Source organism: Vicugna pacos, chromosome 29 (assembly GCF_048564905.1).
Source record: "Vicugna pacos chromosome 29, VicPac4, whole genome shotgun sequence".
Taxonomy (NCBI): domain Eukaryota; kingdom Metazoa; phylum Chordata; class Mammalia; order Artiodactyla; family Camelidae; genus Vicugna; species Vicugna pacos.
This window is the reverse complement of record NC_133015.1, coordinates 14,304,176-14,319,211: the sequence shown is the minus strand read 5'-3', so window position 1 is coordinate 14,319,211 and position 15,036 is coordinate 14,304,176. Positions and strand designations below refer to the sequence as shown.

At 39.0% G+C, this 15,036-nt stretch overlaps 2 protein-coding genes and 1 long non-coding RNA gene across 9 annotated transcripts in view; 2 read left to right on the top strand and 1 right to left on the bottom strand.

Moving 5' to 3' along the window:
• Positions 1–7,385, top strand: part of LOC140690244 (uncharacterized) — a 43,415-nt gene extending 36,030 nt beyond the window's left edge. For both annotated transcript variants that reach the window (XR_012065445.1, XR_012065444.1), the window contains one exon: positions 6,428–7,385. This is a non-coding gene — a long non-coding RNA (uncharacterized lncRNA). The remainder of the gene's footprint in view (positions 1–6,427) is intronic.
• The window catches only part of LACTB2 (lactamase beta 2), a 33,861-nt gene extending 25,533 nt beyond the window's left edge, over positions 1–8,328 (bottom strand). For 3 of the 4 annotated variants that reach the window (XR_012065443.1, XM_072951819.1, XM_072951818.1), the window contains exons 1-3: positions 8,158–8,322; positions 5,455–5,618; positions 720–846 (exon numbers count right to left, since the gene is read on the bottom strand). Coding sequence is in view for 3 of the 4 variants with exons in the window: in XM_072951819.1 (XP_072807920.1) it covers positions 720–846; positions 5,455–5,618; positions 8,158–8,279 (413 nt within the window). In the remaining variant the exon portion in view is untranslated. Of the gene's footprint in view, positions 1–719; positions 847–5,454; positions 5,619–8,157 lie in introns of all 4 variants that reach the window. The other variant, XM_006203171.4, reaches the window with a different exon arrangement.
• Positions 8,329–10,074: 1,746 nt separating this feature from the next.
• The window catches only part of XKR9 (XK related 9), a 62,569-nt gene continuing 57,607 nt past the window's right edge, over positions 10,075–15,036 (top strand). For 2 of the 3 annotated variants that reach the window (XM_072951817.1, XM_031692248.2), the window contains exons 1-2: positions 10,075–10,167; positions 13,875–14,415. In XM_072951817.1, the coding sequence (XP_072807918.1) occupies positions 14,144–14,415 (272 nt within the window). In that variant the 5' untranslated portion in view covers positions 10,075–10,167; positions 13,875–14,143. The remainder of the gene's footprint in view (positions 10,168–13,874; positions 14,416–15,036) is intronic. The other variant, XM_031692251.2, reaches the window with a different exon arrangement.

The following is a 15,036-nucleotide window of genomic DNA, read 5'->3' as shown; positions in this document are numbered from 1 at the left end:
TGTCACTTTTTATGGTCTCAGTAGCTTCACGTGCCTACAGGTGGGATCAATCCAACTGCCCTGGGGAAGGGGCTGGCATTCCCAGGGACTGGGCCACCACCCATCCTTTGGCCTTTTGTGGTTAGCCTTGGGGCTGTCATGGCGCCTGCGGGCATGTTATTTGATCCTGCTGTTACAACTGAGCATAAATAAGCTCAAAGTCTATTAGAAGTCAAACCTCTTAATCCTCAAGACCAACTAGGCGGTGACTCTTCCACCATTTTGGTTGCTGTCATTCCTTGAGTGGCTGGGCCCTGCCCTCTTCCCTCCTGTCTCAATAGCACAGGGAACTATATTCACTATCTTGTAGTAACCTATAATGAAAACGAATATATGTATGTATATGTATGACTGAAACACTATGCTGTACACCAGAAACTGACACAACACTGTAAGTGCACTATACTTCAATAAAAAAAAGAAAAAGGCGATCAATTAATTCAAACAAATCATTTAAAAAAAGGCAGATAGAAAAGCTTTTTCTTTTGTCATGTTTCTCAAGCAACCCATTTTCTCTTCCCAGAGTAACCAGTATTACCAGATCTTCTGTATCCCTCCTGAGATACTTTCACTCATGCAAGCAAATATGTAGAAATCTTCCTTACCCCTCTTTTTAAAACACATATATACATTGACACCCCCTGCCCCCCGCCCTTCCTGGCTCAAGGACGTTTACTTACCTTAGAGTGGCGCCCTCAGTCTTAATCACATCTCCATCTTTCACATAAATGTACTGCTGCTCTCCATCTCCTATAATTTCCTCTCTCTTGGGATTCCGTGGGAGTTTTTTAATGCAATATGCAGTGTCTAGTCACAAAACATGTAAAAGATATTGTCACACTTTAAATGATAATTCAGCCTTTTAAGAGATCAATTTTCATACAGCTGACTTGTGAAAGGCTACAAAAACTATTAACATTTAGAGGAAATAGAAATGGGATGAATTATAGCAGCGTATCTCTGGGATGGTAACTGTTCCTTCTGTCTCAAAGACAGAGATTTTTATTCTTTTATGCCCCTCTAGGTCTCTATAAAAGCCTTTGTGTTTTTCTAGTCATTCCTATTTTATACAAAAATTTGAAAGTCACTCTTCATAATTTCAGCTAGCTTTGAGATTGAGATGGGTGTTGAAGAGGCAGGAATACAGAATCCAGGAACGTTTCTCTATTGAGATGCCTAACATATAGTAAAAAAAAAAGTCATTGCATCATGCCAATAGCTAATAATAAAAGGATGATAACATAAAGTTCTTTCTGTGAATGCTGAAAAGAAGCCCCAAACCTGGGGCTAAGATATTAAACCATTAAAATAAATGTAACCCATATTACCCTCACTGACACAAAGAAAATCAATTAATTAACCAGTCAAATAGCTAACTGGCAATGATCTAACCAGTATACTAACGTACAGTAACTACAAGCACCAGGACATCAAAGTGCTGAAACACTGTGATAATTGGGGAAACAGAACACAAACAGGTAATAATTAGAGAACTACACTCGGTACCATTTAATGGATACCAAATGAACAACTGAGCTAATAAAAGCAACTGGAGTTTAGAGAAAGGAGAAACAATTAGGAAAGGATTCATAAATATGATAGAACTTGAGGTACAACTTACAGGGTGAGGAGGATTGGGAAGAATTCAGAGAAAGACCTGCAGGTAAGGGGAACAGCATTAGTAAAGGCATAGAAATGAGGACGAGTGTGGCATCTGTGCAAAACACAATGCTACCAACTTGTCTGATGCAAAACACTGGTTAGGAAGAGGGGCCTCTCAAATAAAGAGGAGAGGGGTAAATAGGATAAGCTCAGATCATGGAGGGGCTTAAGATGCCTTTCACAGAACAGAAGAATTTAAACTTCAGTGGGGGGAGGGTACAGCTCGGTGGTAGAGTGTGTACTCAGCATGTATGAGGTCCTCGGTTCAATCCTCAGTACCTCCATTAAAACAAATAAATAGATAAACAAATCTAATTACCACCCCCCCGCAAAAAGAATAAATTATTAAAATAAAAACTTTATCACACGTTGTCTACCGTGCACTCTTCAGTAAGAAAATGAAATAGTGTTAAAAGGTCAATTAGTCTGGCAGCTGTAGGTGGGGGGGTTGGGAGGGGAGTGATCAGAAAGACCAGGAGGGGATGACTGCAATAACCCAGCTAGCAGGTAACCAGGGCTAGTGTTGTATCAATGGAAATATGGAGAGAGAAAAAGACATTAGAGGAAAATTGGCAAGGCATAGAAATCTGGCTGGTAGGGGGGATAAAGGAGGTAGAAATTCTGCAAATATAATAAAAACAAAATAAAATGACAGCAACTAGAACTTCCCTCTTCAGCCCCAAACTCCATTATTTTTTATCTTTGAGGCTGAAGCAAAAAATAATATGCTATTCGGGGACTGACATTACAGAATAAGGCTATTTTCATTATGGAGTGAGAGAGTGAGGTTTTTTTGTTTTTATTTTTAATCTGCATAATTTTATCTGTCAGTAAAGAGGTGGAGATATTATACTTCAAGTTAAGAAATCTTTTCAAAAAAACTCACAATTATCTCAAAATTAGAAAATAAATGTCATCCTATAAAATAACTCCATTTAAGTTTTTAAAATTATATGCAAATATGAAAACACTTATCATATTCACGATAGCAACTTATATAAGTAAGATGGAGAAGGGTATGCTGAAAGCAATCATATAATAATAATAATTTTTAATAAAAGTTTATCAAGATATAATTCACAAACTATAAAATTCACCCTTTTGAAATGTACAACTCTGTGGGTATTTTTTCCAGTACAAAGACTTGTATAATTGTAATCACTGTATAACTTTTGAACATTTTCAAAACACTGTACCCAGTGGTACTCATTCCCTATTCTTACCTTCTCCCCGCCCCCTGGCAACCACTTACCTACTTTCTGTCTCTATCATATAATTATTTTATCAGAAGGAAACCCTCATTTGTTAAGGTTTAAATATTAGATTATAACATCATTGCTGATGCTAATTATTTAAGTTGATACAAACATGTAATACTGTTCCTGTATACTTTCCAATAAAAACACACTTTAATTGAATAGCATAGAAACAAATGTTTGACTTCTAGGACTAGAATATTAAATACATGGCAAAGGCCCAACTTCAGCTGCAAAATAATGATTATCAAATAACAAAATATATTTTGTAAGGTTTAGTCAAAAACTAACCAAAACAGAACACTTAAGCAGCCTGGGGCTGTACAGTTCTCATGTCTAGTAAAATTCTGGCTCCCTGTAAGTCACCAGGAGTTGCTAAATCATACACTGATTGTAATTTAAAATTCTGTAAGCAGGTTGCTTCGGAGTTACTGCATCTTCCCATAGAAATCTTATAAATGGCGTTCATAATTTTGGTCTGGCCTGTAAAAACACAGGTTGTTAGCGCTGTCAAGTAGTTGAAAAATTTCTGCCATACTAATAATTCAACAGTTATAAAAAATTAAACTAATAATTAAAATATGGAACAGAAATTATAAAGCAAAAAAGAACAAGAATGCTAACAATTAAGGATTTAGAGAATGAAGAAACACATGGAACTTTTGCGGGGAGATTCTGACAGTTACCTCTGTATAATTTCAGTGTGGAATAACTCAAGGTTTGCATATAGCTGGTCCAGCTTCAATAAAGTTCAGAATGAAACACAACCAGCCACTTCTCAAATAAAGTACTAAAGTTTTAGTGGCTATAAAACAGTGTCAAATTTCTCCCTGATTTTCTTTAAATCAATATATTAGGTAATCTAGTATATAAGTACTGTTTTGTATGGAACCCAAAACTATTTTAATTTTTACTTTAAAAAAAGTGGGTGAGTAAAATGATTATGAATCAATAAAAAATGTAAAAAAAAAAAAGTGGGTGAGATGTCCATTAAGAGGTGAATGGATACACAAATGGTGGCACGTTCCTACCACGGATTACTACTTCGCAGTAAGAAAGGAACAAACTACTAATGCAGGAAACATGGGTGAATCTCAAAAACACAATGCTGTGTGAAAGGACAGAGAGTGATTCTGGATCCCTATGCTACGGGCAACTTTGGAACACAGGCCAAAACTAATCTACAGTGAAATGAAGCAGATGAGTGGTTGCTGGAGGTGGAGGGGGAAATCACTGCAGGGGGGATGGGGGGGGCCTCTTTTTGGGGAGGTGAGAATGTTCTTTATCTTGACTGGAGTGATCATATACGCGTTTGCCAAACTATATACTTAAAATGGGTACATTTCATGTATGTAAATTCAGGCTCGATAAAGCTGACTTATGAAGGAGAAAAAGGGGGCCATAAACATTTTAATTTTGCAAATTGGCTCTCATGCTAAAGGAGCTGACCAAAGCTAATTAAGGAGTTTTGCCATAGGTTTTTTTTTTTTTTTGCCGTAGTTTTTTTTCTTTAATTTTTTAGTGGGCAAGGGGAGGTAATTAGGTTTCTCTGTTTATTTTTGATGGAGGTACTGGGGATTGAACCCAGGACCTCTTACATGCTAAGCACACACTCTACTACTGAGCTATACCCTCCCCCTGCCATAGTTTTTTAATTCACAAAATTTAATGATAGACAAGAGAAAGAAAGGTGAGGAAAAGTCTGATTGATAGAGAATGATTTCCTGGGCCAGGCAGTCCCCTTGGACTGGGAGGAAGGAGGTTAGAGGGGTAGGTAGGCAGGTTTTTAGAGCGGTCAGCCTGGTGATGCTGGGTGCTGTAGCTGAGAATGTTCTGATGTCCCAATTATAGTCTCAAGAACTAGAAAGAAGGTAATTAAAAATGTTAAAAAATATTAGTTGAATGCCTATGTACATTCTTTTTGTGAATGAATGTTCTTAACCTTGTCTTGCCTGGACACGCCAAACATACCCCCATTCCAGGGTCTCTGCCTCTGCACTGCCCTCTGCCTGGGGTGCCCTCCTCTCAGACACCTGTAGGGCTCACCCCCTCTCCCTCCACCCTGGATAGAACACCAGTGATTGCCTTATGTTATAGAAGATGTGAGGCCACGTTTAGAACATGGACAGTAACAGCATCCGCCTCACAGAACTCATGAGAAGTTCTCACGCAGGGCCTGGCACACGGTGGATGCTCAGCAGTAGTTAGCCATTATGAAATCTAAAACAGTCATTGTCACACAAACTAAATAAAAACTGACCTTCATCACTGCGCAAAGGGGAAAAATAAGAGGGAAGAGTTCTGAAACAGAAAACAGGACTTTTCCTTTCCTCTGTTGTTAAAGCTGGGGACAGTATTCAAGTTATGTTCACTTCTAAAAGTACCATTTAAATATAATGTATTCAGTACATGGTTTACTAGCTTACTTAGCTCTGCTAACTGAATTAAATTATTCCAAAAACAGTTTTCTTCAATGAGCTTAATGTTTTCTGTTTACCATTATTGATGCTTTTACAAATATCTGTTATGCCTCCAGTGTGATCACGGTGCCAGTGCGTCACTATGATTTCCTGGATTGCTGTGTTGAATTCAGTTAGAGCCTGCTTTAAGCAGCTGATATATTCTGGAATTGCTGGTTCTCCAGTGTCAATGAGGATTCTCCTGAAAATTAAAAGATAATCACACAATTGGAGCACAGAGTTAATAGCAGCACATTTCTCACTCAGATAAATTACGGTACATTTAAGAAACTGCATAAATTATTTTGCTTTCAACATGCTTGAAAACCAGCTGTATCAGCTTAACTGTAATAATCTCACCTTACGAAAGCTCTTTGAAAAAACTTACAGCTAAATGTAAGCCTGAACAAGGAATATTAGCAATAATATTGAACATTTACACAGCACTTAAAAGAAATACGGCACTATTCCAAGGACTTTTCATATTTTAACAATTATATTCTTCAGAACAACCTTGCAAGGTGGGCATTTCATTCTTTTAACCAGAAATTAAGTACCTCGCTCAAGGTTACTCTGCGAGGAAATGGCAGAACCAGGTATTCTCACGCCAGATCTGCCTTCAAGATCTTTTACAGTAACTTCAACATATACAAAATCTTGTAGTAGCTCATGGTGAAAATGAATATGTGTAAATTCATGTATGACTGAAAAATTCTGCTGTACACCAGAAATTGACACAACATTGTGAACTGAGTATAACTCAATAAAAAAAAAATCTTTTACAGTATCTTCAAATGTCTCAAAGATATCAAAGAATCTGATTCAATGGTGTCCCTAAGGAAACCAAATCATCTGCACAATGTACAAAATGGATTCTTGATGTGTTTCATGGGCTCCTTACATCAAAGTGAAGGCAGCAGGGATGCGTGGGGAAAATGTCTGAGCTGCTTCATTTCTTTACCCAGACAACCTTATTAGTTGTACTTACGGTTCTGAACCTTCCTTTGACAGGAGAATGTGGTTAGCACACCAAGGAGGGAGCGGTCAACAGTGTAAGATAATGAAATTCAAATAAGATGGGAATGGAAAAATGCCACTGGGTTTAGTGATATAGGAGCCACCTGTGATCTTTGTGGAACAGACGGATACCAATATCAGAACCTCTTACTTGGACCCAATTAAGACTCATTGCTGATTACCCGACACCTACTTATACAGCACGGCAGTAGCATCTGTACATTAACTTATTCTAGCTCAACTGTATGGGCTCATGATCATCCTCAGCTCTCACCATTCCACTCCACGAGTTCATGTGAGTGGCAGCATAAAGCAGTAGGAGACTGAAGACTGAACCTGCTCTTCCCTCAATCAGTTTCAGGTTCTCTAAGTCTTTCAGCACCAGCGCTTTGCCATGCTGAGTGTGATTCTAGTGTTTAAGGATACAGTGTTTATTTTGCATACAACATGGCCCCTAAAGTTGGCAAGCCCACTTCTTCATCTGGTTTTCAGACAGAACCAGCCATCTGTTTCATCGCTGGAAGAAAAGCAGGCTGTGTTGAACTCACTGAGAGACAGTACACTCATCTCCAACACAGTGTTTTCACGACTTTCTAGGGTAGTTTTGACTATATGCTATTTTCATCTTAGGTACTGACTTTAGAACTCGTTTAAGATGACACACTGAAGAGAGAAGAGAATACCCATGGACTTCCTGGGGTCTCAGCCAACCCAGACTCTGTGCTAGATATCAGGTGTTTTTCGTGCTTCACTTTCTATCCTCCTAGATCCTGGAGGCACCTAAAGCTCTGACCCTGCCTTGTTTACCCCGGACTTAACTTTCTGCCTGCTTGACTTGCTGTATTTCCAGTTCCCCCATCCTGCTGTTTCCAAAACTGTGATCTACTGGAAAAAGGCAAATACAGTAGATACTTCAAATGAAACCCCAATAAACTATACTTATTAAGCTGTTTTTAGTAATCAGCTGTATTTTATTAATTTTAATACGTCTCAACTGCACAATTAAATTCTGTGCTCAAGGGGAACTGAATCTTATTTTATTGCCTAGAGTATACTAAAAGACTAAGTACTATATAAAAATTGCTCAACCCACTTACTGTGCAATAAATCACATATGCCCGTTTCTGCATAATTCCACTAAAACAGAATGCAGCTGAACAAGAGAAAACTCTTAGAAATACAGACAAGTTATTCCATCTGCAAAATAACTTAAGGCCACACAATAGTAACGAAAAACAGTTAGTTAGCTCCTCTCTCCCAAGGGCTAGGGGTCTCTTTTGGGTTTCACAGCAATCCTGCCCCCTGCTGCTGATTTAAGAAAAAGGCCTCGGCACACGAATCGCTTTTGCGAAAGGGAGTTATGCTCTGGGCCAAACACCAGTGAAAAACCAGCGGGTGCAAAGTAAACGCTTTCCTGGATTCGTAACTGCAGGAGATCTTAGTTTCTCAACAGCTTAATATGCTCATCTTGGCATTAACATGAAGCAAAGTAAATTGGGTCTCAAAAACAGGATTTTTTTTTTCCTCCATCAGTCATTTGTAAGTCAGTTGACCACCTGGGGTGGTCGTGATTTAGGGGCTGTCCTGAGTCGGGGCGTCGGCCGCCGTGCGGTGCCTGGTGCTCGCGCACAGCTTCTTCGACCGCGGTGAGCAGTCGTTGCAGTCTCACCTCCGCGCGTCCTGCGGGCCGCCGCTGTGTAATCGGGGTTAAAGGGGACGTTTACCTGGGGCCGGTCCCCACCAGGTAGGTGTTGGTGCCCTGCAGGGTCATGGGACCCGGGTTACAGCCCAGCACGCGAACCACCCGACTGGACAGCCGTTCGATCCGCTGCAGTGTGGCAGCCATCTCTGTCTCTGCCGCGCAGGCGGATAGAGGGCGGAACCAGCAACAAGACCCGGGGCGGGGGCGGCGGTCACGTGACGCCGCGCGAGCGGAGCGGGAGGGGAAATAGCTAGCTGTGCTGGGGGCGGGGCCAGCGGTCACCGGACGCCACGGGGAGGGGGCGCGGAGATGGGCAGCTGTGCCGGGGCGGGGCTAGAGGTCACGTGACGCTGCCCGGGTTTCGCGGGCTGAGGCGCAAAGGAGTTCGCCCACGCGAGGCTTGAGGGGGCGTGAGGCGACGCTCGAGTTCTGTCAGCGGGCTCTATCGCCTGCCACAGAGCCTGGTACATTCTTAGGAGTTTGTGTCCAGGCAGGCGAGTTCATCCAAGTGGGCGATAGACGTTTTAACCTGGGAAGTCTTGTGATGGAGCAAAGGGCAGGCAGGTTTGGGGTTAGTCGCTGAGTTCAGTCTCCGGGAGGGTTGCTCGTCAGCTTCTCGGGTGATGGTGGGGGGTGTGTGTGAGGAGTAGCGCGCCCATCTTTCATAATAAATAGCAGTAACGAACGTTTATTTAGCGTTTACTGCTGTGCTAAGCGCTTTTTACAACCACTATCATTTATTCTAAACATTATCCCTTAGCTTTTTTTTTTTTGAAATTAGGATTTCCCTTGTGCTTTTCATCACCATTTCATTTAATAAATTGCCACGCTGTTCATTTAGTAGGTGAAGAAATGGGTGCAACAAATAATTTAAAATTTAAGTGACTTGACTAGAGTCGTGCAAGGTGACATTAGACACTAGCAGAAGAGCAGGAACAGAGGGTCGTGATGAACTTGGTTTAGACAAGTAGAAACTGAGGTGATTGTGGGATATCCCTATAAAGAGATCAGTAGACAGATACGTGGGTTGAGCTGAGAAGAAAGTTCTAGGCTACAGATACAAAACTGAGTCTTTGTGAATATGTTTAGCAATATGATTTGAAGTTTAAGTTCTTCCCCAAGAAATAAGACCAATGATTTTTACATTCTGTTCAGTTACATTTACAATAATTTATCATCTACCTGTAACCTATAAGGTATTGTAGATGTATGGGGGGGTGCATTAAAATGAATAAGATGGTCAGCTTTCTAGAGGCTTATAACAGAAAGGAGTTGTACATGATCTAATATTTTAAAGCATATGTGGGTAAATCCTAGAGAAGTATAGTTAAAGTGATGGGATAGCAAGGAGGAAGGGAGAATCAAATTGATTAGGAAGATCCAGGGACGCTTAAAGTTGTGGATTTTGAGCTGATTTTTAAAGAACTGATAGCACTTTAACAGGAAATGTAGGTGAAAGGGCATTCTAGATAATAAATAACCTTGAGCAAAGGCTTGGAAATAGAACTGTAGTGTTTATTTTGGGAATAGAAACCAACAACCATATATTCTTGAGGCATAGGGTTTGAGAAGGTACACAGTTTGAAAAAAGTAGGTTTAAGTTAATGATACATTGTAAATTCTCAGTATTTCAGGAACTAGTATTTCAGGTTCAAGAATCTCTCTCCCTTTCAAACATGAATTGTCTGCTTGGATATGCTGTGTGGCAAATTGCATCTTCTTACAACTTAATTGATAATACAGTCAAAGCTTGTAACGTAGTCAACCTATAAAAGGAGCCATGTAATTCCTTCCCCAATGTGACAATTTTAAAGGGGTGTCCTGTTGTCTCAACGATACGGACTCTGTAATCACTGGATGAGAAATCGCATATATGACTAACAGGTGATTTCAGCTTCATTTTAGTTTCGATCATAAAGGTTCACACTCCCCTTATTATCCTTGCTTTCAGTGAGGAAGAAATAAAAGAGTCCCAAGATGAAGATTCTCCGGAAGGGGCTTTGAGTTAAAGAAGGCTTTTTATACTTGAACGGTAAGTCTATAACAAGTGTGTTAAATTTGATTGACAAGGGAAAGTTTGTTGGTTTGTACTTCAGGCATCTTCTTTATTGTGAAGAGATCATATGAGTTCAGCAGGCAAGGGTTGTGTATTTTGGCTGGCAGCCAAGTAGCTACACAGCTGGGCTGACCTCTGAATGTGACTGGATTGAAACTGTCCTGTTAAGTCAGTAAGTATCACGAATTCTCTATGTCAAATTTTGTAGCTGGCATTATTTCTCCTAAGGTGGTATTGATCAGTCGTAGGAATAAAGATGAACTTTCATACAAGTTATACAACTATGTGGTCACTGAAAGAGTTGCATGCCCTTTTTTTTAATGAGAGCTGCTATATTTATTACGTACTTTGCTTTGTAGTTTTCTTTCCAGTTGGCGTTATGTTCTGCTTCACTGAATTAGGAATTTAGAAGATGCCAAGTCAGATTAGTTTATTGAGTTTATTAGTTTATGTTCTGTCAATAATGCAATTTCTAAGTTTATTAGAAATTATTATTTCCAATCTTGTAAAGCTTGATCCAAAATGGCTAGTGTTTTTCTTATCCATGCCAGGTAAAGGAAGCTCCCTTTGTGGGGAGAGCAATTAAGAAATGCACACATATTGACACAACATTGTAAAATGATTATAAATCAATAAAAAATGTTAAAAAAAGAAATGCACACATGGAGTGCTTAGTTATTATAGTCTGTAATTTTAGGGAAATTATCTATAAGGTCTACCTCGTTTTAAGACGCAAACATGCGGAGTCGGGGTGGGGGCACGGTCAGCCCTGAAACACGAGGGGCGCGCGCACAGCGAAGGCAGAGGTGGGACCCAGGCGGATACATTCAAAGACGCGTCCAACAAATAAATAAGGCATGTCAGGAAGGGGCTGAGGTGGGTGCAGGCAGGGGAGGGAGCTGTGAAGGGGCAGGCAGGGCTCCGGAGGTCACAGCTGAAGATGCAGGTATGTGGGGCGTGGGGCGTCTGGAGCCGAGGACCAGAAGGAGGGAGGGCACGACCCGGAGGGAAGAGGAGAGGACAGTGAGCAGGGGTAGGGGAAGGTGTTCAGCACTTCGGAGGGGGAGGAGGTGGAGACCGAGGACAGGCTCCAAAAGAAGTGACGGGAAAGCTGCCGACAGGGGGCTCCCCCTCCCCCAGAGCGCCACCCCTTCCTGGGGGTACTTTGTTTTATTGTGCTTCAATAAAACAAAGATATTCGTTCTTTTGTTCTTTCGTCCTTTTTTCTTTCTCTCTTTCTCTCTCTCTCTTTTTCTTTTTTACAAATTGAACGTTTGTGGCCACTCTGCATCAAACAAGTCTACCAGGGAAATTCATGGCCTGCTAGATTGGAAAAACTCAGTTTTTTTAAAAGTTTTTTTTTCCATTTTGTTGGCCACAACATTTTTGACAGGAAAAGTAGCAATCATGAACCTTTTTTTTTCCTCTGTAAGAAGAGTGAGATATCTTTTAATATTATTATGAAGACCTTTAAACAAAATACTTGTAAGTGGTAAAATGACAAGAATGCTGTAAGTATTAGGTTGTGTGTGTTTTTAAGTAAAACTTTCCCCTCCTGGTTTTTAAAGTAATAAATGTTCTTTGTAGGACATGTAGGGTGTTAGTTGGCTCAGACTGCCGTAACAGAACACTACACACTGGGTGCTAAAACAACAGAAATTAATTTTCTTACAGTTCTGGAGACTGGAGGTCCAACATCAGGGTGCTAGCAGGGTTGGTGTCTGGTGAGGCCTCTTTCTTTGGGTTGCAGATGGCTCCTTTCTTCCTATGTCCTCATGTGGCCTTTCCTCTGTGTGTGTTTGGGGGTGGGAGGGGGCGAGATAGATCTCTGGTGTCTCCTCCTATTCTTATAAGGACACCACTCCTATTGGACTAGGGCCCCATCTTTGTGACTTCTTTTAAGTTTATTACCTCCTTAAAGGCCTGTCTCTAGATACAGTCACATTGGGGGTTAATACTTCAACATAATGACTTTTGGGGAGAAACTATTCAGTCTATACATATAGAAAAGCATGAAGAGGAAAAAAATCATCTATAATACCATTAATTCCCCAGATAAAACCACTGTTAACATTTTTGTTGGTATTTCTCCAGTTATATTTCTGTTGCATTTTCAAAGCTTGGCAATTATAACGTAGTATTTTTTCATTTAACATTCTTTGAAGTTGGAGATTGCAAACTCAGATGCTTGTAAGTGTCAGGCAGACAGGCAAGGTAACAATGATAACTAACATTTGTTAAGCCCTAACTGTGCCAGATATGTTTCCAGAGGTTTATGTGTATTATATATGTTATCTCTCTTAACCTTCACAACAACCCTGTGAGGTATATACCATTATCATCTCTACATTTCAGATGAAGAAAATAAGGCATAGGGAGGTAAAACAACATATTTAAGGGCACACAGCTAGTAGGTAGCTGCATTAACATTGAGACCTAGCTGTTGAAGTGACTGAAGTGGGGTGGCTGGCTACTGTGGTGAACTTGAGAGAGCACGTCCCATCTGCGGGGCACCATTGCTCGTGGAGGAATGGTAGTCTAGTGTAGTAGATCTTTGAGTTTTTTGATAGCCTTGAAAAATCTGAATTTTTATATGAAATGATGGCAATTAGGAAAATTAAAAAATAACAGTTAAGTCAGATCTCATCTGCAGATTACAGCTGGCCTATGTTTATAAAATAGCGTTCTTAGTAGTAGTATCTACCTCCTAAGTGTGATGTGAGAGTTAAATGGGGGCATTTTGTATACAACATGTAGCTCAGTAGCTGGCATGTAGCACTAAGTAAATGTTAGCTATCATCAGTAGCACAAATATTTTCTCCAGTCATCAAAATTCTTTATAAGTATCACTATTGTTTTTATTTTGAGAAATTATGTAAGTAATACATTGGTACGTGACTGTTGTAAAAAACTCAAACAATGTGAAAGAATGTTTAAAGGACTGAAATTGCATTTGCTTCCTACTCCTAACTCCCTAGCCCTCTCCTTATAGAATTAAAAACCACATATGCTGTGCTTATCCTTCTGGCATTTGCGTTTTTATTACTTAGTATGTCTTAGAGATCTTCCAAAGTCAGTTTAGACAAAGCTACTTCATTGTTTTTAAAGGTTGCACGGTGTATTCTTTAGTATGGATGTACCATAATTTATTGAACTAGGCTTCTCAATTGTCATTTCAGTTTTCGATTTTTTACTGTTATAAAAAAGGATCTGCAAAGAGCATATATTGCTCTTTGCGCACATTGGTAAATATTTCCCTAGGGGTTTGATCCTCGGATGAAATTGCTGAATGAAAAGTATATTAAGAATTTTCACAGTTACTGTACTTTTGTTAAATGTATTTTTAGTATCTTTGTAATATTCCGTTTTATGAATCTACTGATATTATCATTTCCTCTTGTTGACACATTTAGATTTTTTTTCCAATTTTTTGCCACTATAAATGGTTCTGTGATAAATATCTTTGTGAGTAGGATATGTTTTTAAAAAGATAAATAGTCTGAGAGGAAGTTATCAACTAGTAACTATATTTCTGAGACTTTACTTTCTGGGAGCTATTATAAGAGTCGTATTCATTGGTAATATATTATTTTTAGAAAAAATAGAGCTTTGATAAAGGCCTGGCCTAGGGTTTTTAATGTTATACTCAAGATTTTTAGACTCTTTTATATGTTTCATTTTAGGTGTTATCATCTAATGAAGAACACTGAAACAGCAGATTGAATAAAGCCTTGGAACAGCTAGATTAGAGGTTTAGAAAAGAAAGTTAAAATTAGTCACTTTGGTTTTTAGTGTTCCAACTTCATAATATTTATTCTTTATTCTAAATAGATTTAGGGAGTAGAAGTTAAAATTCAGTGCTATACCAAAGGAAGCACTTATATTTGTTCTGTTTTTTTTTCTTTTTGTATGAGAGAAAAAGGTAGATAACCAAGAGATATAGTGATTCATAATGAAATATACTAAGTTGAATTTTGTGATGTCAGTTCTTGGCATTATAATCTATATAGCTGATTTAATTGTGGACATTTGGGTGACTGTCAGGTTTTTCCATGAAGGACAATATGTTTTTGGTATTTTAACAGTAGGCTTTATGCTCTTTGGAACACTTGTGGTACAATGTTTTAGTTATTCTTGGTTCAAGGCTGATTTAAAGGAAGCAGGCCAAGAAATCCAGCATTGTTTTCTTCTACTTCATTGCTTGCAAGGAGGAGTTTTTACACGGTGAGCATACACTTTCGATCCTTAACACTATTATTCTTTTATTCATTTTGAAGCTACCTTTCTGAACGAATATATGTATGTATATGTATGACTGGGACATTATGCTGTACACCAGAGACTGACACATTGTAATTGATTATACTTCAATTAAAAAAAAAAGTGTTTAGAATATTAAAAAAAAAAAAGAAACTACCTTTCTGTATCTGGGTAGTCAATGTCCAAAGTTCCCCTGTTTGCATGTAGCACAAAGGTCACTTGCTCCTCACTAACAGTGCTTATGTAAGTTATTGTACTGTCAGAATTTTCCAGGTTCATTATTGGAATGTTTTAATTTACCTAATTAAGTTACTTTTTCTAATATGTACTTACTTTTTATGAGAAGGAAAAGGGCTCATTTCTATGTCTTGTAAATCTTTTATTCTCTATTTTATATTTTAAGACTGATTATGTAAATATAGCCTCACTTGCAACTCTGAAAGAACACTTATTTTTTAAGTTACTTATAGCATTGATTTAACAAAATGAAATTTATTGCAATAATGCAGTAGCTGTGGTTAACTAGGTACAGAATCATCCACAGAACTAAAAACAACCTTAAGAATCATGTTGTTTAAAATCTGT